The 23,947-nt window shown below is 47.7% G+C and overlaps 2 protein-coding genes across 2 annotated transcripts in view; one reads left to right on the top strand and one right to left on the bottom strand.

Moving 5' to 3' along the window:
- Positions 1 to 1,509: 1,509 nt before the first annotated feature.
- On the bottom strand, positions 1,510 to 12,873 carry LOC137044747 (calcium-responsive transactivator). Its single transcript, XM_067421007.1, has 10 exons — positions 12,781 to 12,873; positions 10,483 to 10,626; positions 7,896 to 8,134; positions 7,176 to 7,581; positions 5,338 to 5,741; positions 4,066 to 4,249; positions 3,441 to 3,589; positions 3,166 to 3,349; positions 2,023 to 2,164; positions 1,510 to 1,559 (listed from the first exon to the last, which is right to left on the bottom strand). Exons 1-10 carry the CDS (start codon positions 12,871 to 12,873, stop codon positions 1,510 to 1,512), a joined length of 1,995 nt encoding a protein of 664 aa, XP_067277108.1.
- Positions 12,759 to 23,947, top strand: part of LOC137045464 (von Willebrand factor A domain-containing protein 5A-like) — a 55,338-nt gene continuing 44,149 nt past the window's right edge. The window contains exons 1-2 of the mRNA XM_067422094.1: positions 12,759 to 12,892; positions 13,285 to 13,334. Coding sequence (XP_067278195.1) covers positions 13,292 to 13,334 — 43 coding nt within the window. The 5' untranslated portion in view covers positions 12,759 to 12,892; positions 13,285 to 13,291. The remainder of the gene's footprint in view (positions 12,893 to 13,284; positions 13,335 to 23,947) is intronic.

The raw sequence follows: 23,947 nt of genomic DNA on the forward strand, positions 1-23,947 counted from the left end.
CACATTAATGTTTCTGATCTGATCAGATCTAAACACTGCTACTGTTCCTACTGTTTCATTCAGAAACACGGCTTCTCCTATCACTGCTATGCGGATGACACTCAACTCTACTTCTCATTTCAACCAGATGATCCTACAGTCAGTGTTCGTATCGCTGCCTGTCTGACAGACATTTCTGACTGGATGAAAGAGCATCATCTTAAACTCAATCTTGCAAAGACAGAATTACTTGTTTTCTCAACCAACCCAGCACTTCATCAAAATTTCTCCATTCAGCTTGGTTCATCGACCATAACTCCATCAAGGACAGCAAGAAACCTTGGAGTTGTGATTGATGACCAGTTAAACTTCACTGACCACATTACTGCAACAGCCCGGTCCTGCAGATTTGCTTTATACAACATTAGAAAGATTAGACCCTTCCTATCAGAACAGGCTGCACAACTCCTGGTTCAAGCTCTTGTTCTCTCCAGACTGGATTATTGTAATGCTCTTCTGGCTGGGCTTCCAGCATGCACTATCAAACCCTTGCAGCTGATCCAGAATGCAGCGGCGAGAGTGGTCTTTAATGAGCCGAAGAGAGCGCATGTTACGCCTCTCTTCATCAAACTGCACTGGTTGCCAATGGCTGCTCGCATCAAATTCAAGGCACTAGTTATCGCCTACAAAACAACCTCTGGCTCGGCACCAATATACCTAAATTCACTTGCTCAGACTTACACACCCTCCAGAAGCTTGCGTTCTGCGAACGAGCGGCGCCTCGTGGTTCCATCCCAAAGAGGCATGAAATCGCTCTCACGGACATTTTCCTGGACCGTTCCTACCTGGTGGAATGACCTGCCGATCTCAATTCGTGCTGCCGAGTCTGTAGCCATTCTTAAAAAACATCTTAAGACACATCTTTTCCATTTGCACTTGACCAATACAGAATAGCACTTACTGATCACCACAGCAACGACCAAAAGCGTACACTCCGGGATCATATCTACGTCTCTCATCCGGATTTGCGCCTTCAGGCGGGTATGTTACATAGTAATCATAACTATCAGAATCCAGTGTTCTGTATATTGCGTACGTGAGTTTTTGTTGTAGATGGCTATTGCTGCGCGTTTAGCTAGAATACAAAACCAACCCATTGGGCCACTGAATCTGCATTAACGACAACAGCTGGGGCAACAGCCTTAGTCCGAATGGGTTGTAGCTATCTTAGCTATCAAAATCCAGTGTTCGGCACTGTGCGGACGTGAGTTTTTGTTGTAGATGTCTGTCTTTTAAAAAAAAAAAAAAAAAAAAAAAAAATTGTGTATTGTGCTAATTAATTGAGATTTCTTACAGCTCTTACAGGTTTTTGGCCTTGTCTGTTCCGTTGCTTCTATTACTCTCCCCTTTTTTGTAAGTCGCTTTGGATAAAAGCGTCTGCTAAAAGATTAAATGTAAATGTAAATGTGTAAATGTTCCTCCTGAAGGCACAAATGCCAATAAGTTTCCAGTGTAATCATATCTGCATGATTAGACATGTAGAGAGTTCTGGTCTTCGTGATAACCCTGTTGTGAAATCCCTGCTCATGTGCACTTTGATCTCATGTAAAAAATGCAGCTTTTGTGTTCTCAGTAGTTTTTATTAAGTAGTATTTTATTAATGAATGTTTTAAATTATATATATTTAAATTGTACATAGTTTAATAGACAATTTGATCAATAATAAAATGTATTTTAGAGTTAATTTTCATGCATACTTAATTTATACATATAATGTCCAAGGGACAGAAATGGACATTTATTGCAGAACTTCAGCACCGCCTCAATATTGAGCAGAAATTACATTTGTTATTGAAAATTGTTTGATTCCTCCTGAAAGCTGAATATCTGAGTGTAAATATTTTAACATGAAAACATTAATCATCTGTTGGGCGTGTTCTGACACACACACACACACACACACACACACACACACACACACACACACACACACACACACACACACACACACACACACACACACACACACACACACACACACACATCGGGACTGAGAGTATCGGGACTGAGAGTATCGGGACTGAGAGTATCGGGGCTGAGAGTGTCGGGACTGAGAGTGTCGAGACTGAGAGTATCGGGACTGAGAGTATCGGGACTGAGAGTATCGGGACTGAGAGTAACGGGACTGAGAGTAACGGGACTGAGAGTAACGGGACTGAGAGTATCGGGACTGAGAGTAACGGGACTGAGAGTATCGGGACTGAGAGTATCGGGACTGAGAGTATCGGGACTGAGAGTAACGGGACTGAGATTAACGGGACTGAGAGTATCGGGACTGAGAGTGTCGGGACTGAGAGTGTCGGGACTGAGAGTAACGGGACTGAGATTAACGGGACTGAGAGTATCGGGACTGAGAGTATCGGGACTGAGAGTAACGGGACTGAGATTAACGGGACTGAGAGTATCGGGACTGAGAGTATCGGGACTGAGAGTATCGGGACTGAGAGTAACGGGACTGAGAGTAACGGGACTGAGAGTATCGGGACCGAGAGTATCGGGACCGAGAGTATCGGGACCGAGAGTATCGGGACTGAGAGTAACGGGACTGAGAGTATCGGGACTGAGAGTATCGGGACTGAGAGTATCGGGACTGAGAGTATCGGGACTGAGAGTAACGGGACTGAGAGTATCGGGACTGAGAGTATCGGGACTGAGAGTAACGGGACTGAGATTAACGGGACTGAGAGTATCGGGACTGAGAGTATCGGGACTGAGAGTATCGGGACTGAGAGTAACGGGACTGAGAGTATCGGGACTGAGAGTATCGGGACTGAGAGTATCGGGACTGAGAGTAACGGGACTGAGAGTATCGGGACTGAAAGTATCGGGACTGAGAGTAACGGGACTGAGAGTAACGGGACTGAGAGTATCGGGACTGAGAGTAACGGGACTGAGAGTATCGGGACTGAGAGTAACGGGACTGAGAGTATCGGGACTGAGAGTATCGGGACTGAGAGTAACGGGACTGAGAGTAACGGGACTGAGAGTAACGGGACTGAGAGTATTGGGACTGAGAGTAACGGGACTGAGAGTATCGGAACTGAGAGTAACGGGACTGAGAGTAACGGGACTGAGAGTATCGGGACTGAGAGTAACGGGACTGAGAGTATTGGGACTGAGAGTAACGGGACTGAGAGTAACGGGACTGAGAGTATCGGGACTGAGAGTATCGGGACTGAGAGTAACGGGACTGAGAGTAATGGGACTGAGAGTAATGGGACTGAGAGTAATGGGACTGAGAGTAATGGGACTGAGAGTAACGGGACTGAGAGTAATGGGACTGAGAGTAACGGGACTGAGAGTATTGGGACTGAGAGTAACGGGACTGAGAGTAACGGGACTGAGAGTATCGGGACTGAGAGTATCGGGACTGAGAGTAACGGGACTGAGAGTATCGGGACTGAGAGTATCGGGACTGAGAGTATCGGGACTGAGAGTATCGGGACTGAGAGTATCGGGACCGAGAGTATCGGGACCGAGAGTATCGGGACTGAGAGTATCGGGACTGAGAGTAACGGGACTGAGAGTATCGGGACTGAGAGTATCGGGACTGAGAGTATCGGGACTGAGAGTAACGGGACTGAGATTAACGGGACTGAGAGTATCGGGACTGAGAGTATCGGGACTGAGAGTATCGGGACTGAGAGTAACGGGACTGAGAGTATCGGGACTGAGAGTATCGGGACTGAGAGTATCGGGACTGAGAGTAACGGGACTGAGAGTATCGGGACTGAGAGTATCGGGACTGAGAGTAACGGGACTGAGAGTAACGGGACTGAGAGTATCGGGACTGAGAGTAACGGGACTGAGAGTATCGGGACTGAGAGTAACGGGACTGAGAGTATCGGGACTGAGAGTATCGGGACTGAGAGTAACGGGACTGAGAGTAACGGGACTGAGAGTAACGGGACTGAGAGTAACGGGACTGAGAGTATCGGAACTGAGAGTAACGGGACTGAGAGTAACGGGACTGAGAGTATCGGGACTGAGAGTAACGGGACTGAGAGTATTGGGACTGAGAGTAACGGGACTGAGAGTAACGGGACTGAGAGTATCGGGACTGAGAGTATCGGGACTGAGAGTAACGGGACTGAGAGTAATGGGACTGAGAGTAATGGGACTGAGAGTAATGGGACTGAGAGTAATGGGACTGAGAGTAACGGGACTGAGAGTAATGGGACTGAGAGTAACGGGACTGAGAGTATTGGGACTGAGAGTAACGGGACTGAGAGTAACGGGACTGAGAGTATCGGGACTGAGAGTATCGGGACTGAGAGTATCGGGACTGAGAGTATCGGGACTGAGAGTAACGGGACTGAGAGTAACGGGACTGAGAGTAACGGGACTGAGAGTAATTGAGTTATTAAGCAAAAAAAGATTAGAGTGCTGCTTGACTTACATGCTAACAGCACAAGGACACTGAGCTAACTGTAGTGACACGACTATTTTATACAGTGCAAAAAATATTTCTGAAAGATTTTAATGATTCTATTTCATGATAAAGTTTAGGTTTAGATCCTGGGGACATTTTTACATCACATTAATGATTCTGATCTGATCAGATCTAAACACTGCTACTGTTCCTCCTGAAGGCACAAATGCCAATAAGTTTCCAGTGTAATCATATCTGCAGGATTAGACATGTAGAGAGTTCTGGTCTTCGTGATAACCCTGTTGTGAAATCCCTGCTCATGTGCACTTTGATCTCATGTAAAAAATGCAGCTTTTGTGTTCTCAGTAGTTTTTATTAAGTAGTATTTTATTAATGAATGTTTTAAATTATATATATTTAAATTGTACATAGTTTAATAGACAATTTGATCAATAATAAAATGTATTTTAGAGTTAATTTTCATGCATACTTAATTTATACATATAATGTCCAAGGGACAGAAATGGACATTTATTGCAGAACTTCAGCACTGCCTCAATATTGAGCAGAAATTACATTTGTTATTGAAAATTGTTTGATTCCTCCTGAAAGCTGAATATCTGAGTGTAAATATTTTAACATGAAAACATTAATCATCTGTTGGGCGTGTTCTGACACACACACACACACACACACGCACGCACGCACGCACACACACACACACACACACACACACACACACACACACACACACACACACACACACACACACACACACTGAGAGTATCGGGACTGAGAGTAACGGGACTGAGAGTATCGGGACTGAGAGTAACGGGACTGAGAGTGTCGGGACTGAGAGTACTGGGGCTGAGAGTATCGGGACAGAGTAACGGGACTGAGAGTAACGGGACTGAGAGTATCGGGACTGAGAGTATCGGGGCTGAGAGTATCGGGACTGAGAGTGTCGGGACTGAGAGTGTCGGGACTGAGAGTATCGAGACTGAGAGTAATGGGGCTGAGAGTAATGGGACTGAGAGTATCGGGACTGAGAGTAACGGGACTGAGAGTATTGGGACTGAGAGTAACGGGACTGAGAGTAACGGGACTGAGAGTATCGGGACTGAGAGTATCGGGACTGAGAGTAACGGGACTGAGAGTAATGGGACTGAGAGTAATGGGACTGAGAGTAATGGGACTGAGAGTAATGGGACTGAGAGTAACGGGACTGAGAGTAATGGGACTGAGAGTAATGGGACTGAGAGTAATGGGACTGAGAGTAACGGGACTGAGAGTAATGGGACTGAGAGTAACGGGACTGAGAGTATTGGGACTGAGAGTAACGGGACTGAGAGTAACGGGACTGAGAGTATCGGGACTGAGAGTATCGGGACTGAGAGTAACGGGACTGAGAGTATCGGGACTGAGAGTATCGGGACTGAGAGTATCGGGACTGAGAGTATCGGGACTGAGAGTAACGGGACTGAGAGTAACGGGACTGAGAGTAACGGGACTGAGAGTAATTGAGTTATTAAGCAAAAAAAGATTAGAGTGCTGCTTGACTTACATGCTAACAGCACAAGGACACTGAGCTAACTGTAGTGACACGACTATTTTATACAGTGCAAAAAATATTTCTGAAAGATTTTAATGATTCTATTTCATGATAAAGTTTAGGTTTAGATCCTGGGGACATTTTTACATCACATTAATTATTCTGATCTGATCAGATCTAAACACTGCTACTGTTCCTCCTGAAGGCACAAATGCCAATAAGTTTCCAGTGTAATCATATCTGCAGGATTAGACATGTAGAGAGTTCTGGTCTTCGTGATAACCCTGTTGTGAAATCCCTGCTCATGTGCACTTTGATCTCATGTAAAAAATGCAGCTTTTGTGTTCTCAGTAGTTTTTATTAAGTAGTATTTTATTAATGAATGTTTTAAATTATATATATTTAAATTGTACATAGTTTAATAGACAATTTGATCAATAATAAAATGTATTTTAGAGTTAATTTTCATGCATACTTAATTTATACATATAATGTCCAAGGGACAGAAATGGACATTTATTGCAGAACTTCAGCACTGCCTCAATATTGAGCAGAAATTACATTTGTTATTGAAAATTGTTTGATTCCTCCTGAAAGCTGAATATCTGAGTGTAAATATTTTAACATGAAAACATTAATCATCTGTTGGGCGTGTTCTGACACACACACGCACGCACGCACGCACACACACACACACACACACACACACACACACACACACACACACACTGAGAGTATCGGGACTGAGAGTAACGGGACTGAGAGTATCGGGACTGAGAGTAACGGGACTGAGAGTGTCGGGACTGAGAGTACTGGGGCTGAGAGTATCGGGACAGAGTAACGGGACTGAGAGTAACGGGACTGAGAGTATCGGGACTGAGAGTATCGGGGCTGAGAGTATCGGGACTGAGAGTGTCGGGACTGAGAGTGTCGGGACTGAGAGTATCGAGACTGAGAGTAATGGGGCTGAGAGTAATGGGACTGAGAGTATCGGGGCTGAGAGTATCGGGACAGAGTAACGGGACTGAGAGTAACGGGACTGAGAGTATCGGGGCTGAGAGTATCGGGACTGAGAGTATCGGGACTGAGAGTATCGGGGCTGAGAGTATCGGGACTGAGAGTACTGGGGCTGAGAGTATCGGGACAGAGTAACGGGACTGAGAGTAACGGGACTGAGAGTATCGGGGCTGAGAGTGTCGGGACTGAGAGTACTGGGGCTGAGAGTATCGGGACAGAGTAACGGGACTGAGAGTAACGGGACTGAGAGTATCGGGACTGAGAGTATCGGGACTGAGAGTATCGGGGCTGAGAGTATCGGGACTGAGAGTGTCGGGACTGAGAGTGTCGGGACTGAGAGTATCGAGACTGAGAGTAATGGGGCTGAGAGTAATGGGACTGAGAGTATCGGGGCTGAGAGTATCGGGACAGAGTAACGGGACTGAGAGTATCGGGACTGAGAGTATCGGGGCTGAGAGTATCGGGACTGAGAGTATCGGGACTGAGAGTATCGGGGCTGAGAGTATCGGGACTGAGAGTGTCGGGACTGAGAGTGTCAGGACTGAGAGTATCGAGACTGAGAGTAACGGGGCTGAGAGTAATGGGACTGAGAGTATCAGGGCTGAGAGTATCGGGACAGAGTAACGGGACTGAGAGTAACGGGACTGAGAGTATCGGGACTGAGAGTATCGGGGCTGAGAGTATCGGGACTGAGAGTATCGGGACTGAGAGTATCGGGGCTGAGAGTATCGGGACTGAGAGTGTCGGGACTGAGAGTGTCGGGACTGAGAGTATCGAGGCTGAGAGTATCGGGACTGAGAGTATCGGGACTGAGAGTAACGGGACTGAGATTAACGGGACTGAGAGTATCGGGACTGAAAGTATCGGGACTGAGAGTATCGGGACTGAGAGTAACGGGACTGAGAGTATCGGGACTGAGAGTATCGGGACTGAGAGTATCGGGACGGAGAGTAACGGGACTGAGAGTAACGGGACTGAGAAAATCGGGACGGAGAGTAACGGGACTGAGAGTATCGGGACTGAGAGTATCGGGACTGAGAGTATCGGGACTGAGAGTAACGGGACTGAGAGTATCGGGACTGAGAGTATCTGGACTGAGAGTGACGGGACTGAGAGTATCGGGACTGAGAGTATCGGGACTGAGAGTATCGGGACTGAGAGTAATAGGACTGAGAGTATCGGGACTGAGAGTATCGGGGCTGAGAGTATCGGGACGGAGAGTATCGGGACTGAGAGTAACGGGACTGAGAGTATCGGGACTGAGAGTAACGGGACTGAGAGTATCGGGACTGAGAGTAACGGGACTGAGAGTAATTGAGTTAAGCAAAAAAAGAGCAAAGTGCTGCTTGACTTACATGCTAACAGCACAAGGACACTGAGCTAACTGTAGTGACACGACTATTTTATACAGTGCAAAAAATATTTCTGAAAGATTTTAATGGTTCTATTTCATGATAAAGTTTAGGTTTAGATCCTGGGGACATTTTTATATCACATTAATGTTTCTGATCTGATCAGATCTAAACACTGCTACTGTTCCTACTGTTTCATTCAGAAACACGGCTTCTCCTATCACTGCTATGCGGATGACACTCAACTCTACTTCTCATTTCAACCAGATGATCCTACAGTCAGTGTTCGTATCGCTGCCTGTCTGACAGACATTTCTGACTGGATGAAAGAGCATCATCTTAAACTCAATCTTGCAAAGACAGAATTACTTGTTTTCTCAACCAACCCAGCACTTCATCAAAATTTCTCCATTCAGCTTGGTTCATCGACCATAACTCCATCAAGGACAGCAAGAAACCTTGGAGTTGTGATTGATGACCAGTTAAACTTCACTGACCACATTACTGCAACAGCCCGGTCCTGCAGATTTGCTTTATACAACATTAGAAAGATTAGACCCTTCCTATCAGAACAGGCTGCACAACTCCTGGTTCAAGCTCTTGTTCTCTCCAGACTGGATTATTGTAATGCTCTTCTGGCTGGGCTTCCAGCATGCACTATCAAACCCTTGCAGCTGATCCAGAATGCAGCGGCGAGAGTGGTCTTTAATGAGCCGAAGAGAGCGCATGTTACGCCTCTCTTCATCAAACTGCACTGGTTGCCAATGGCTGCTCGCATCAAATTCAAGGCACTAGTTATCGCCTACAAAACAACCTCTGGCTCGGCACCAATATACCTAAATTCACTTGCTCAGACTTACACACCCTCCAGAAGCTTGCGTTCTGCGAACGAGCGGCGCCTCGTGGTTCCATCCCAAAGAGGCATGAAATCGCTCTCACGGACATTTTCCTGGACCGTTCCTACCTGGTGGAATGACCTGCCGATCTCAATTCGTGCTGCCGAGTCTGTAGCCATTCTTAAAAAACATCTTAAGACACATCTTTTCCATTTGCACTTGACCAATACAGAATAGCACTTACTGATCACCACAGCAACGACCAAAAGCGTACACTCCGGGATCATATCTACGTCTCTCATCCGGATTTGCGCCTTCAGGCGGGTATGTTACATAGTAATCATAACTATCAGAATCCAGTGTTCTGTATATTGCGTACGTGAGTTTTTGTTGTAGATGGCTATTGCTGCGCGTTTAGCTAGAATACAAAACCAACCCATTGGGCCACTGAATCTGCATTAACGACAACAGCTGGGGCAACAGCCTTAGTCCGAATGGGTTGTAGCTATCTTAGCTATCAAAATCCAGTGTTCGGCACTGTGCGGACGTGAGTTTTTGTTGTAGATGTCTGTCTTTTAAAAAAAAAAAAAAAAAAAAAAAAAATTGTGTATTGTGCTAATTAATTGAGATTTCTTACAGCTCTTACAGGTTTTTGGCCTTGTCTGTTCCGTTGCTTCTATTACTCTCCCCTTTTTTGTAAGTCGCTTTGGATAAAAGCGTCTGCTAAAAGATTAAATGTAAATGTAAATGTGTAAATGTTCCTCCTGAAGGCACAAATGCCAATAAGTTTCCAGTGTAATCATATCTGCAGGATTAGACATGTAGAGAGTTCTGGTCTTCGTGATAACCCTGTTGTGAAATCCCTGCTCATGTGCACTTTGATCTCATGTAAAAAATGCAGCTTTTGTGTTCTCAGTAGTTTTTATTAAGTAGTATTTTATTAATGAATGTTTTAAATTATATATATTTAAATTGTACATAGTTTAATAGACAATTTGATCAATAATAAAATGTATTTTAGAGTTAATTTTCATGCATACTTAATTTATACATATAATGTCCAAGGGACAGAAATGGACATTTATTGCAGAACTTCAGCACCGCCTCAATATTGAGCAGAAATTACATTTGTTATTGAAAATTGTTTGATTCCTCCTGAAAGCTGAATATCTGAGTGTAAATATTTTAACATGAAAACATTAATCATCTGTTGGGCGTGTTCTGACACACACACACACACACACACACACACACACACACACACACACACACACACACACACACACACACACACACACACACACACACACACACACATCGGGACTGAGAGTATCGGGACTGAGAGTATCGGGACTGAGAGTATCGGGACTGAGAGTATCGGGGCTGAGAGTGTCGGGACTGAGAGTATCGAGACTGAGAGTATCGGGACTGAGAGTATCGGGACTGAGAGTATCGGGACTGAGAGTATCGGGACTGAGAGTAACGGGACTGAGAGTATCGGGACTGAGAGTAACGGGACTGAGAGTAACGGGACTGAGAGTATCGGGACTGAGAGTAACGGGACTGAGAGTATCGGGACTGAGAGTATCGGGACTGAGAGTATCGGGACTAAGAGTAACGGGACTGAGATTAACGGGACTGAGAGTATCGGGACTGAGAGTGTCGGGACTGAGAGTATCGGGACTAAGAGTAACGGGACTGAGATTAACGGGACTGAGAGTATCGGGACTGAGAGTGTCGGGACTGAGAGTATCGGGACTGAGAGTAACGGGACTGAGATTAACGGGACTGAGAGTATCGGGACTGAGAGTATCGGGACTGAGAGTAACGGGACTGAGATTAACGGGACTGAGAGTATCGGGACTGAGAGTATCGGGACTGAGAGTATCGGGACTGAGAGTAACGGGACTGAGAGTAACGGGACTGAGAGTATCGGGACTGAGAGTATCGGGACCGAGAGTATCGGGACTGAGAGTATCGGGACTGAGAGTAACGGGACTGAGAGTATCGGGACTGAGAGTATCGGGACTGAGAGTATCGGGACTGAGAGTATCGGGACTGAGAGTATCGGGACTGAGAGTATCGGGACTGAGAGTAACGGGACTGAGAGTATCGGGACTGAGAGTATCGGGACCGAGAGTATCGGGACCGAGAGTATCGGGACCGAGAGTATCGGGACTGAGAGTATCGGGACTGAGAGTAACGGGACTGAGATTAACGGGACTGAGAGTATCGGGACTGAGAGTATCGGGACTGAGAGTATGGGGACTGAGATTAACGGGACTGAGAATAACGGGACTGAGAGTATCGGGACTGAGAGTAACGGGACTGAGAGTAACGGGACTGAGAGTAACGGGACTGAGAGTATCGGGACTGAGAGTAACGGGACTGAGAGTATCGGGACTGAGAGTAACGGGACTGAGAGTAACGGGACTGAGAGTAACGGGACTGAGAGTATCGGGACTGAGAGTAACGGGACTGAGAGTATCGGGACTGAGAATAACGGGACTGAGAGTATCGGGACTGAGAGTAACGGGACTGAGAGTAACGGGACTGAGAGTAACGGGACTGAGAGTATCGGGACTGAGAGTATCGGGACTGAGAGTATCGGGGCTGTGTGTTTTATTTGTGATGACCCAGTGAATTGAGCTATTTTCATGATTTATCAAATTTTTTATGTGGTTCAGATATAATAGTATTTTAAGTTTCTATTTATTAAACCAATTTCCTTCATTGTATCAACTCACATTTTTTTCATTTCAATAAACTCAAAATTTTAAGGCAACCAGGTTATTTACTTTTTTAAGTTAAACCAACAATATTCTTTTACAGTGTAGGACAAGACCCGCCCACTTTTTACGACCAATGATACTGGACCCACTCACTTTTATCGTCTCTAATTCAGCAGGTTACCTACCCCTAACCGAGTAACACTTTTTATCTTAAACGCTTTATTTCCTCTTTTTTAATATTTTCTACATTTTTTATTGAAAATAAATGCCTTTCCAATCTGATATGTGATGGGGAAAGAGAGTAGAGCGAGTGTGGCAAAAGGCGGATTCGAACCTCAGATCGATCTCGAAGCTTGATGCCGTGTGTTAACTCTACACTGGAGCCGTGGTTAATAACTCAGAGATTTCTGTTATCTTGTCTGGTCCAGTCAATCGTTCAGTAAAAGGCACTTTTTTTTTAAACTGGACCCGGAGCATAATAAACCTGTTCATTATCATTATCTGTGAAACTGTTGATTTCTGTGGCAGTTAAATTAATATAGTCTTTATTAGACTATTGGTATTGACTGGTTTGAGGTCTTTTTTTGGTATAGGCAAGGGACATGGCCTCAAACGCACCATAATGCAGGAAATCACATCTACGAAATACTTTTTTTCTGGAGAAGAACCCCCAGACCTCCCGCAAAAATATTGCCCCAGCTATAATATTTTTCACCAGCCGGTACTGGGACCCACACACTTTTCATTCGCTTTCGCCGCCCAGCTCTGATGTCATTTGCTGATCAGCCTGCGCAGCGCCAATGGCTCTCGAACAAGCCTATTGTAGCACCGTCCATGTGACGTAGCTGCTGAATATTCATGAGCCCCGCCCTTGGCTCGCCTGTAACCTGCCGATCTGACTGAGTTTCATGTTCTGCGAGTCTTCCTGCAACAGTAACGCGCAGTCACTCTCATCGCACTCACTGACGGACATCTCAGCACTTAAACAAGCTGTAAGACTTACTTCCTGTGTACTTTCACTTTGTGAGAAAAGCAAAGGGGATCGTCGAAATGATTTAATCGCTTTCGGTTTCATATTAACCATCTTTTAAATTCCAGTTAGCACCTTTAAATGTGTAAATGACCTACTATTATTGTTGTAAGCGTGTGTGTTTACGATTGTGCTTTACTGACACAACACAGCGACTCTGTATCTGACAGCAGATAATGTGTAATGTGATCGAGGTTATGAAGTAAATATGAAACTCTTGTGATGAGATATGATGTACAGTAAATTCACATTAAGCTCTTGTGATGAGATATGATGTACAGTAAATTCACATTAAGCTCTTGTGATGAGATATGATGTACAGTAAATTTACATTAAGCTCTTGTGTTCTCACAGAGTCAGGATGGTGAACTGCTGTGGGCTCGTGTCGGAGAATAATAAGCCAGGTATAAACTCTCTCTCATACAGCTTTAACTCAGTGTTGCCAACTAAGTATCAGAGGAAGTTGCTAAAGGCAGATCGTTTTTTTGCTAAAAGTTGCTAAATGTCATTGTGACGTAATTGCGCTATGACGTCATTACGTAATCGCAACGCAAAACTACATAGATATTATTTGAAATGCTAATTTAGATTTGTTTGTAAAACTTGTGTAGGAAATTATAAATTTGTCCTTTTTTTTAAAAAAAAAAGTGACTTGCTAACCAAACAATTGTACTCTGAACTTTATACATTTAAATTATTTTGCTAAAAATGTGAAATCCGTGCGTGCTACTGCTGGTGCACTTGACAAATAATTTTTGCTACTCCTGCTGCCTGCAGTCATAGACAGTAAAAAATATGGACAGAGCGATCCCATTGACTTCTACGGCGTTAAGTGATGTCAGTATAGGAGCACTCACTTCCTGATGGCTGAGTGAACTGTGCCGGCTCAGACTGAGCTTGAGGACGTAGATGTGACGTGAGCCTCCTGTCTGACAGCTGTAGGTCTTCTAGTAGTTGTGGAAAGTGAAAGCTAAATCACGTTGTTTAAATATTTTCTCCCGTTGCTTTTGGCTAACTATGGGCTTCTCCCCATTCTTCCCCCTTGACTTTATCAGACTTTATGTCTCCACGTCCCCCCGACGGCCTCATAGACAGTAAAGATTGCCTGCGAGCGTCTCCTCAGGTCTATACGGTAATTTCTAAACTGTGCGACAGAGTCGCGTTGGTTATGACGCAATCGTTAGCCTATTTTTACAAAAACAGCTTCTGCGGGGCGATAGTGTAAGATACAAGGTAACGGAGCCTTTAATGCATTGTCGTGTTTCTTTAGAAATAAACAATGGACAAATGGAGTCTTTAAACGCCTCAGATGTAAAGTTATTCACTGTCAAAGTGACTCAAAAATGAATGGGAGTCAATGGGATGCTAACAGCAGGTGATGGCTTGGTTAGCAATGGCAGCCCCTATGGGTGGAACGCTTTCCGAGCGCTAGATTAGCCCCTTGCCTGCAGTGCAGCGGCAGCCTCGTGCCTGACTATACAGACCTGTGTAGCCCCGCCCCACTCGTTGTCTTTTCTCTTCCAGTTTTTACAGCTATTTCCACAGCTAACCCAAGGAATTATTAATCATCCGCTCAGTCTATTTAACTAGCTTGTACGTGTGCTGTTTTGATCAGAGTCACTTTACAATAGTTTCTAAAAGTTGCCAAATACATTTTAAAAATTGCTAAATTTGTTGCTAGGTGCTTTTTGGAAAAAAAAGTTGCTATAGTGTAGTCGGAAAAGTTGCTAAATCTAGCTACAAAATTGCTAAGTTGGGAACACAGCTTTAACTGTTTGTGTATAATTCTTCATAATTACAGCCAGGGCCTGAAATTAACTTTTTTTGACCACCAGTCGCTGACATTTTGCTTGGCAGGTGTTTGTTTGTGTGTTTTTGGCCTCACAGGGCTCAGCATTAAGCCTGTTCACGTGCCAGTCTGTCATTCACTTGTCAGAGTAAAAAAATAGCTTTTTGTGTTTTGTAAAAAACCTTTGGCATATTTCTGCATATCTTTGATATTTTTGCATTTTATAAAGGGCATTTTCCCTAGCCTGACGTGGTCATCCTAAATTCTAGTCAGAATATGAGTCTGATGCTCCATTGGGCTGCGATTATGGGGCGTGTCTCAACCGAACCAGAAAAGACCTCGATTGGACAGACCGACAACCAATCAGAGCAATGAAGCGATGCATTGTCAAATGTCAACAGATCTCAACTGCACTGTGTTGCCACGTCCGCGTTTTTTCCCCCGCGGGTTGTTTTCTATGTCCGCGGGTTGAAGCGACTATTATGTGATATATAGACCCATGAGTGCGAATTATAGAAGCAACCTTGCCAAAATAACACATTTTACCCCCAAAAGCCATTTTTCCTCGGAGAACCCCCCGGGAAGCTGTTGTTTAGGGCTAGTAGTTGCCGGGTTTTGTTGTAAAAACTTGGCAACCCTGTCTGCACGCGCGCTGGAATAAACGATCTTTGCCGGTGTTGTAAAAAAATAAAATAATTTAATGATACACAGAGCACTGACCCAACATGATCATCATTACTGAGAGAAATAAGGTGAAGGTGATGCAGATACGAACAAGCTCTCCGTTTAGGATTCAATCAATATAATCCAAGCCCCTTTGATGACGAGATGATTACGGTACTGCTGATCATCTGTCCGTCATCGGCTAAAGCCCGCCCTGATGATCTCATTTGTCAGTTTCTGTTGATCATCTGTCCGTCATCGGCTAAAGCCCGCCCTGATGATCTCATTGGTCAGTTTCTGTCGATCATCTGTCCGTCATCGGCTAAAGCCCGCCCTGATGATCTCATTGGTCAGTTTCTGTTGATCATCTGTCCGTCATCGGCTAAAGCCCGCCCTGATGATCTCATTGGTCAGTCTCTGTTGATCATCTGTCCGTCATCGTCTAAAGCCCGCCCTGATGATCTCATTGGTCAGTTTCTGTTGATCATCTGTCCGTCATCGGCTAAAGCTCGCCCTGATGATCTCATTGGTCAGTTTCTGTCGATCATCTGTCCGTCATCGGCTAAAGCCCGCCCTGATGATCTCATTGGTCAGTTTCTGTTGATCATCTGTCCGTCATCGTCTAAAGCCCGCCCTGATGATCTCATTGGTCAGTTTCTGTTGATCATCTGTCCGTCATCGGCTAAAGCCCGCCCTGATGATCTCATTGGTCAGTTTCTGTCGATCATCTGTCCGTCATCGGCTAAAGCCCGTCCTGATGATCTCATTGGTCAGTTTCTGTTGATCATCTGTCCGTCATCGGCTAAAGCCCGCCCTGATGATCTCATTGGTCAGTTTCTGTTGATCATCTGTCCGTCATCGGCTAAAGCCCGCCCTGATGATCTCATTGGTCAGTTTCTGTTGATCATCTGTCCGTCATCGTCTAAAGCCCGCCCTGATGATCTCATTGGTCAGTTTCTGTTGATCATCTGTCCGTCATCGGCTAAAGCCCGCCCTGATGATCTCATTGGTCAGTTTCTGTTGATCATCTGTCCGTCATCGGCTAAAGCCCGCCCTGATGATCTTATTGGTCAGTTTCTGTCGATCATCTGTCCGTCATCGGCTAAAGCCCGCCCTGATGATCTCATTGGTCAGTTTCTGTCGATCATCGATTCGTCATCGTCTAAAGCCCGCCCTGATGATCTCATTGGTCAGTTTCTGTCGATCATCTGTCCGTCATCGTCTAAAGCCCGCCCTGATGATCTCATTGTTCAGCTTCTGTTGATCATCTGTCCGTCATCGTCTAAAGCCCGCCCTGATGATCTCATTGGTCAGTTTCTGTCGATCATCTGTCCGTCATCGGCTAAAGCCCGCCCTGATGATCTCATTGGTCCGAACAGTTTCTGTTCGGGGATAATTACTCCTCTATGGCGCGAGGCCAGACCGAACTGCCAGACCTAAACATTTTGTGGGCGGGGCTGAGTTCGGCTGGCATCCAGGCTACATTTCCCCCCTAATCCTATTAAATATATGCTATGCTATGCTTCAGCTTTCAGCTTATATTCTTAAATTTGATCTATAAATTAAATTAGAATAAGATGTTCCCTTTCGAAAGGGAACTCACGCTGCGTCAGCTGAAGTTACAGGGAACGCCTTCAGCGTGACAGGTGTCTGAAATCGCTATCAAATCACAATCCTACTGACCGTCGGCAGCTGGTGATGTCATCACCGTGCGACCAGGAAGTATAAAAGGGCACCGTGCCAACATGACAACATCCTTTCGTCTTCAGGGACTGTTTTGTCTGGTTCGCTGGAAAGTCTAATAATGAAGTGCACACGTAAAGTGAAGGGAGCGTACAGGAAGTGCGCTGATCCGTGTCCCAGGTTTCTCACGCCTGAGGACACACACACCCTATGTGTGCTCTGCCTGGGGGAAGAGCACGCGCGGGAGGTTCTCGAGGGGGCTTCTTGCGCAAACTGCGAGCATTTTCCGTTGAGGACGCTCCGCTCTCGCCTGGCCTTCTTCTCGAGGGAAGAAGAGCCAGCATCTGGGAGCGGTCCCGCTCACGCTGAGGCTGAGCGGCGCCGTCTGTCCTGGGGCTCCCAGATGGACCTGGCTCATCGTCTGGAGAACACAGTGCTCACGGACGATCAGCCAGGTCGCGGTCTCCATCCGACTCCTCCTCGTCGTCAGCCCGTGTTCTTCCGGTCGATCAGAGGATGGCTGTGGATGAGGAGAAAAATGAAGCTGAGGCTGAATCCTCCCAGCCATCCTGCCCCGTGTATGCGGAGCTGTTAGATGTAATGGGGCGCGCGGCGCTGAGACTTCAGCTGCCGTGGCAAAGAGCCAGGCGAGAGGCCGCCCGCCCTGACAGATTGGGCGATCGGTTTCTCCCCGACCATAGCCGCCCAGCTCCCGGGAGCCTTCCATTCCTCCCCGACCTTCACGAGCAGGTCGTGGGGGCATGGAAGAAACCCTACTCGGCGCGAATCCATCGACATCAGCGTTTTAACTTCGCTGATGTGGAGGGATTGGCCGAGGCAGGGTATGTGTCGATGCCGCCCATCGACGAGACGTTCGCGAACTATCTCGCGTCCGGGCGGCTATCGACACTAAGAGCTCCAGCCCTGCCGTCTAAACCATTAAAGACGATGTAATGAAGTTCGTTCATGGGAAGGAAGGAGGCGGGAACCGGCGAACGTTTAACCACATTTATTCAAAAGAAATAAACAAAACGAAAGTAAAACCGCGGACAGCCCCTCACAGACGACTGCCCGCAAACACACACAAAATAAAAGGTGGGCAGCCCCTCACGGACGACTGCCCACAAACACATAAACAAAACATAACATAAAATTCCAGGCCTGGTCCTCTCTCGTCTTCCGCTGTCCTTGCTCCTCCTTATATGCTCCCGTGACATGGCCGCGAGACGAGACCGGTGTGCCACGCAGCTGGCACTCGTGAACATTAATCACCGGCCCGCTCTCGCGGTCCCTCGCCCCGCTGCTTGCCACACCACATACCCCCATCGCCCCTCGCAGGCCGGGGGGCACTCCCGAGACGGCGCTCTACTCCCCCTCCCCCCCTCTCCCGGGGGGGCCGATCACGGCGGCCGCGGCACCTGGGGGTAAGGACAGAGAGGCGAGAGAAATGTAGACGGGAGCACGAGGAGCCCGCGGACGAGAGAGGGGAGAGAGGGAAAAGAGAGAAAGAGAAAAAAAAAATCTGGTCCGGTTCCCCGACACACTGCCGCTCGGTCCTCACCATTCGAGAGGCTCTTCCTCGCGGTGCTATGCGATGGTGCTGGACGCCCGGTGGACGGCCCGATCCTCCTCCGCCCCCTGGCGGCCGGCGGTGGCTCCTCCTATTGAGGGCAGTCGGCAGGGAGCTCCGCGTTCCCTGCTCCTCCCCGTTCCGGCGGATGGCAGCAGGCTCCGGCCCACGGCGAACGCCGGCAACTCCTCCGCTCCCTCCAGGACGGCCGCCACCCCACCTCGACCCAGGGGCACGGCAGCGAGCTCTCCGTCCCACCGGTCTTCACTCGCTCCAGCACCACCGCCTCGGGCAGTCACTCGCGGTCTTTCATCATCCGCGCTGCCCGAACTCCTCAGCACCGCGATCCCCCTCAGCAGCGAGGGCTCTCCGACAGCGCGTCCCTCCTTCCTCCCGGGTTTCGGCACCAATGTAATGAAGTTCGTTCATGGGAAGGAAGGAGGCGGGAACCGGCGAACGTTTAACCACATTTATTCAAAAGAAATAAACAAAACGAAAGTAAAACCGCGGACAGCCCCTCACAGACGACTGCCCGCAAACACACACAAAATAAAAGGTGGGCAGCCCCTCACGGACGACTGCCCACAAACACATAAACAAAACATAACATAAAATTCCAGGCCTGGTCCTCTCTCGTCTTCCGCTGTCCTTGCTCCTCCTTATATGCTCCCGTCACATGGCCGCGAGACGAGACCGGTGTGCCACGCAGCTGGCACTCGTGAACATTAATCACCGGCCCGCTCTCGCGGTCCCTCGCCCCGCTGCTTGCCACACCACAGACGACTTCACGTCTTAACGGCAGGGCATACACGTCGGCGGGTCAGGCGGCGGCGGCCTTGCACACAATGGCGGTGTTGCAGGCCTATCAAGCCGATCTGCTGAGGGACCTCGATCAGGGGGAGGGCCTACCCCCTGATGCGATGGCTGAGTTGCGCCGCACCACAGATCTCTCTCTCCGGGCGGCCAAACACACAGCAGTCGCCATCAGACGGTCGATGGCGGCTATGGTCGCCACGGAGAGGCATCTGTGGCTGAACCTGGCGGACATCGGGGGGAAAGAAAAGGCTTTTCTCCTTGATGCCCCGGTCTCGCCCTCTGAACTTTTCGGCACCTCCGTCGAGGCGGTGGTGGGAAGGTTCAGAGAGGCGAGGGCGCACTCAGCGGCATATAGAACGTGTATTCCGCTGAGGTCTGGGGTGGCGCCCAGGCAGGAGGGTGTCCCTGGCCCATCGAGATTCGAGGATCATCGACTGGATCAAGCGAGGTGGTGAGTCTCTGCCCCCGAGGGCGCGGAAGTGATGTTGTGTCCCCTCCTTTGTTTTTCTGTTGTTTTCTTTTCTCCCCCGGGCGCTATACACCAGGCCGCGCGGGCCGATGATGAGCGGATGTGAGACTCTGACGGCCTGCCAGGCCGGTGTGTGCTCTGCCCGCACACAGTGCATTGTCTCTGGGAAAAGCGGGATTTTGCGGCCACCTCCTCGGCCTTACATGTGAGAATAAAGCGCCCCACCCTCAGGTTAGTGCGCCGAAGCATGCATGTTACATGAAGCGATGAGGCACTGAAGACAGCAGGTGAGTCCCCTTTTATGGCAAACATTCTTCTTTTCAATGCCGTATGTTTGGACTCTATGCTTCCCTGAGGGATATTTTGTCTACAAAAGATGAAGAAAAGTGTAACAGTTGGAGAATTGGGCCTGTAGTTCCCTGGTAAAGGTGGCTAGAACGATGTTTGTATAAACACAGTGTGTTTATGTAGGTTGTATGTTTGCTAGTGTAGCAACAGTAGTTTATAAGGCTGTTTTCTCTTCTGGATATGTGTAATATGAGCAGTTGAGGCCACCGCACATGCCGCGGGCATGTAGCGGCGATATAAACTGACGTATGTTCTCCTGGCGAACGTTTTTAGCTGTAGCCACCTCTGGGTAGCGTTGGCACCTCTGCTAGTAAAATATCTAGATGAATATGTGAGGTTAGGCTAGAGCATTAACTACAGTAAGGTCTGTCCCAGTCCTTTTTAGGGCCGTTGTTTGTGGGATTATCAGACCGATGCTAGTGCATCAGGTTGGCCTAGGCTGTTGATGGGATGGCGGTGGCATCTCGCGGTGGCATCTCGCGGTGGCATATCGCCCTGGCAGTTGCCCTGGGCTCCTGTCAGTAGTCCTGCAGGAGCTTTGTATCCCTATCCGGCCTCCCCGCAGTTAGGGTCGTCCGGGCAATGTCCACCCCCCCTTCTGCATTTGGGGGTTGTTATTAATGCAAAAAGGTGTATAGCAGAATGAATCGCGACTCAGCCAGTGGTCGTGGGGACGGGGTAGGCGTCTCTTCGCGGTGCGCAGTTAGACTGGTTTTGCTAGCCCCGCCCCCCAGAGCTAGTGCGGCCGCCACTTCTGGGCGGCCCCCCGGCTTGGTTCAGGAAATGGCCGGTTGTGTGTGTTCAATATCTTTCACTTTTTGCTCTGTGTCTTCTGCTTCACCTTCTAGGGCTCGGGTCAAGCTGTACTTTGCAACCTTCGGAAAGCATGGGTTGGTAGGATGCTCCCCTGGAGCCGAAACACTGTCACAGCTGACGCCCTTGCGCGGACGGCGGACCGCTGGACGACCAGACGGCCACCCTGGAGGCAGGCAACATTATGAAGCTGCAGACTCGGAGCCTGCATCCACAGTCCCGCACTCAGAGTCCCGCATTCTCAGACCCCTCGTTTTTAAGAAACAACGCCTCCTGCTGTTCTGAAGACCGTACATCACACTTATCCAAATAAGATATATTATTACGGTGTCGTTTCATTTAAAGTTTTCATTTAAAAATACATTTACACAAAACAACGCTTTTGCAAACATCTTTGCATTCCCAAAAAATGTCATTGTTTTCACTGACTAAGTAGGCTACGCAGTAGATTTATTTATTTATTTAATAAAGAGTGTGGGCAATTGAAAGAAAATTACTGATGGACAAAATACAATTACAGATTGAACTATCCTCTGAAAAATATTATGTGATATATCGCTACAATTCTTTTTTTTTTGTTCAATGTTTCTTTCAGGTTCACATGCTAATGGTCTAATTAACATATCATACGCAATGCTAACATTACAAAACCATATTTTTTTATATCTGGAATGAAAAGCAAAACTCACACAAGAATAGACAAAACACCAATAATAAACGAGTCTGTAGGCTACTTTAACTATCACCTAAACATCATATTGCGGTAAACAGGACAAAGCAAAGAAAAAAGGAAGAAAGAATTGTGTCAGTGACTGTACTTTGTATCTTCAATTGCATAAGGAAAAATTATAAATACTGTAAATACTACTGTAATACAATTTTTGAATTGTACAGATTTGTTTATTATTGGTGTTTTGTCTATTCTTGTTTGAGTTTTGCTTTGGATTCCAGATATCAACAGGTTTTTAATGCTAGCAATGTATAATATGTTAATCAGACCATTAGCATAGGTTGAGCTAAAAGAAACACTGGAATTGGAATTAAAAAAACATTGTAGCAATATAATATCTAATAACATTTTTCAAAGGATAGTTCAATCTGTAATTGTATATCTTCCATCAGTAATTTTCTTTTATTTAAATAAACAAAAAACAAAAACAAAAAACTACTGGGTACTTTGTTAGTCAGAGAAAACTGACATTTTTAGGGAATGCAAAGATGTTTGCAAAATCGTTAATTTGTTTAGATTTATTTGGAAAACTTTAAATGAAACGACACCGTAATAATATATCTTATTTGGATAAGGGAGTTGTACGGTCTTCAGAACAGCAGGAGGCGCTGTTTCTTAAAAACGAGGGGTCTGAGAATGCGGGACTCTGAGTGCGGGACTGTGGATGCAGGCTCCGAGTCTGCAGCTTCATACTACTCGAGGCAGGTGGCGTAAGTTGTACTCCCCTCGCTTTAGAGGGTTCAAGGCGTTTTATGTTGAGTGCACTGCTGTGGGCATTGTGTTTTAGGTCCACGCTGGTAGGCGCTGCCTGAGAGACTGCGCCATCGCAGAAGGCTTCTATGGGCCGCTGGGGCGGACCGACTATAGAAGGCTGGCTGGCGGGAGACGCCAGCCGAGGCAGTCCGGGCAGTTAACTCTGGGTCAGGTGGTAGGCCTCAGTAGGCCTCCCTGCGGGTGAGTTCGGCTGCAGCAGAAACCTCGTCATAAGTAGGCCCCTAACGGCCTCCCTGGGGGATGAGTCCCCAGGTAGTGACTGGATACCCAGTCCTCATCAGCCAGCAGACAGCCACTGTCAGCCCGACTTTGAGGGCTCGCTGAGTTTCAGCACGCCTCACATGGCGTCCCCTGAGGGGGTGACCTAGGGTTCCGACCATTGGTTGACAGGATCTAGGCCACTTTAGGCCTCCTGTAGGGTGAGCCCCGGTTCCCAGGTCTTGCAACAGTGTGCGTGAGTGCTAGCCAGGTGGCTAGCATGGTCTGCTATCAGGGACGGGCCGCTTCAGGCTGTCCTATGGTCGTTTCCCGGCCCTGCGGGGTTTCCGGTGGGATTTGCCATCGGATATGCACCGTCTGTCACCAATCTAATAGGGAACTGCCATTCGGCAATAGGCCTCTCCAGGCCGCCCTAAAAAGACCGGACTGTACGTAGGCATCAAACAGGCCTCCCTGGAGGCGAGCCCCGGGAACACAACAGCTCCCGACAGTTTGCACGTTGGCTGGCAGGAAGTAGGCCGCTCTAGGCCACCTGAGGGTGAGCCCCCGAGCTGGGACGCTCGGTAGGCCAGTGTATTATGCTGTCAGGCCTTTTTGGGCCTTTTTGGGAAGGGATTCCCGGACCAGGTCTCGGTGACAAGCTAGCTATTAGCATGGGTGGCTTCTGGCGTTATAGCCTCATGAGCCCCCTGAGGAACCAGTAAAGCCACCTGCCTGCAGGCCGCCTGAGGGTGAGCCCCGAGCTGGGACGCTCGCTAGGCCAGTGTATTATGCTGTCAGGCCTTTTTGGGCCTTTTTGGGAAAGGATTCCTGGACCAAAGGTCTCGGTGACAAGCTAGCCATTAGCATGGGTGGCTTCTGGCGTTATAGCCTCATGAGCCCCCTGAGGAACCAGTAAAGCCACCTTCCTGCGGCTCTTAACAGCTAACAGCTAACACTAACGGTGCCGGGTGGAGGCGCCTCATGGCCTCCCTGGAGGGGAAACGGTTCCCTGGAGCGGGAACGTATAACTGGCTTTGGGCTGACAGCTAGCGGCTGCCCGCCGGTGGGTCCCGGCCTGGGCCGGTATAACTCAGGGGCGGGCTCATGCCCTAGCACAACGAGACTCCGTTTCTGCTGCGCAGTCCCTTCAGGACAGGGACT

This window comes from Pseudorasbora parva, chromosome 17 (assembly GCF_024679245.1).
Source record: "Pseudorasbora parva isolate DD20220531a chromosome 17, ASM2467924v1, whole genome shotgun sequence".
Lineage (NCBI taxonomy): Eukaryota > Metazoa > Chordata > Actinopteri > Cypriniformes > Gobionidae > Pseudorasbora > Pseudorasbora parva.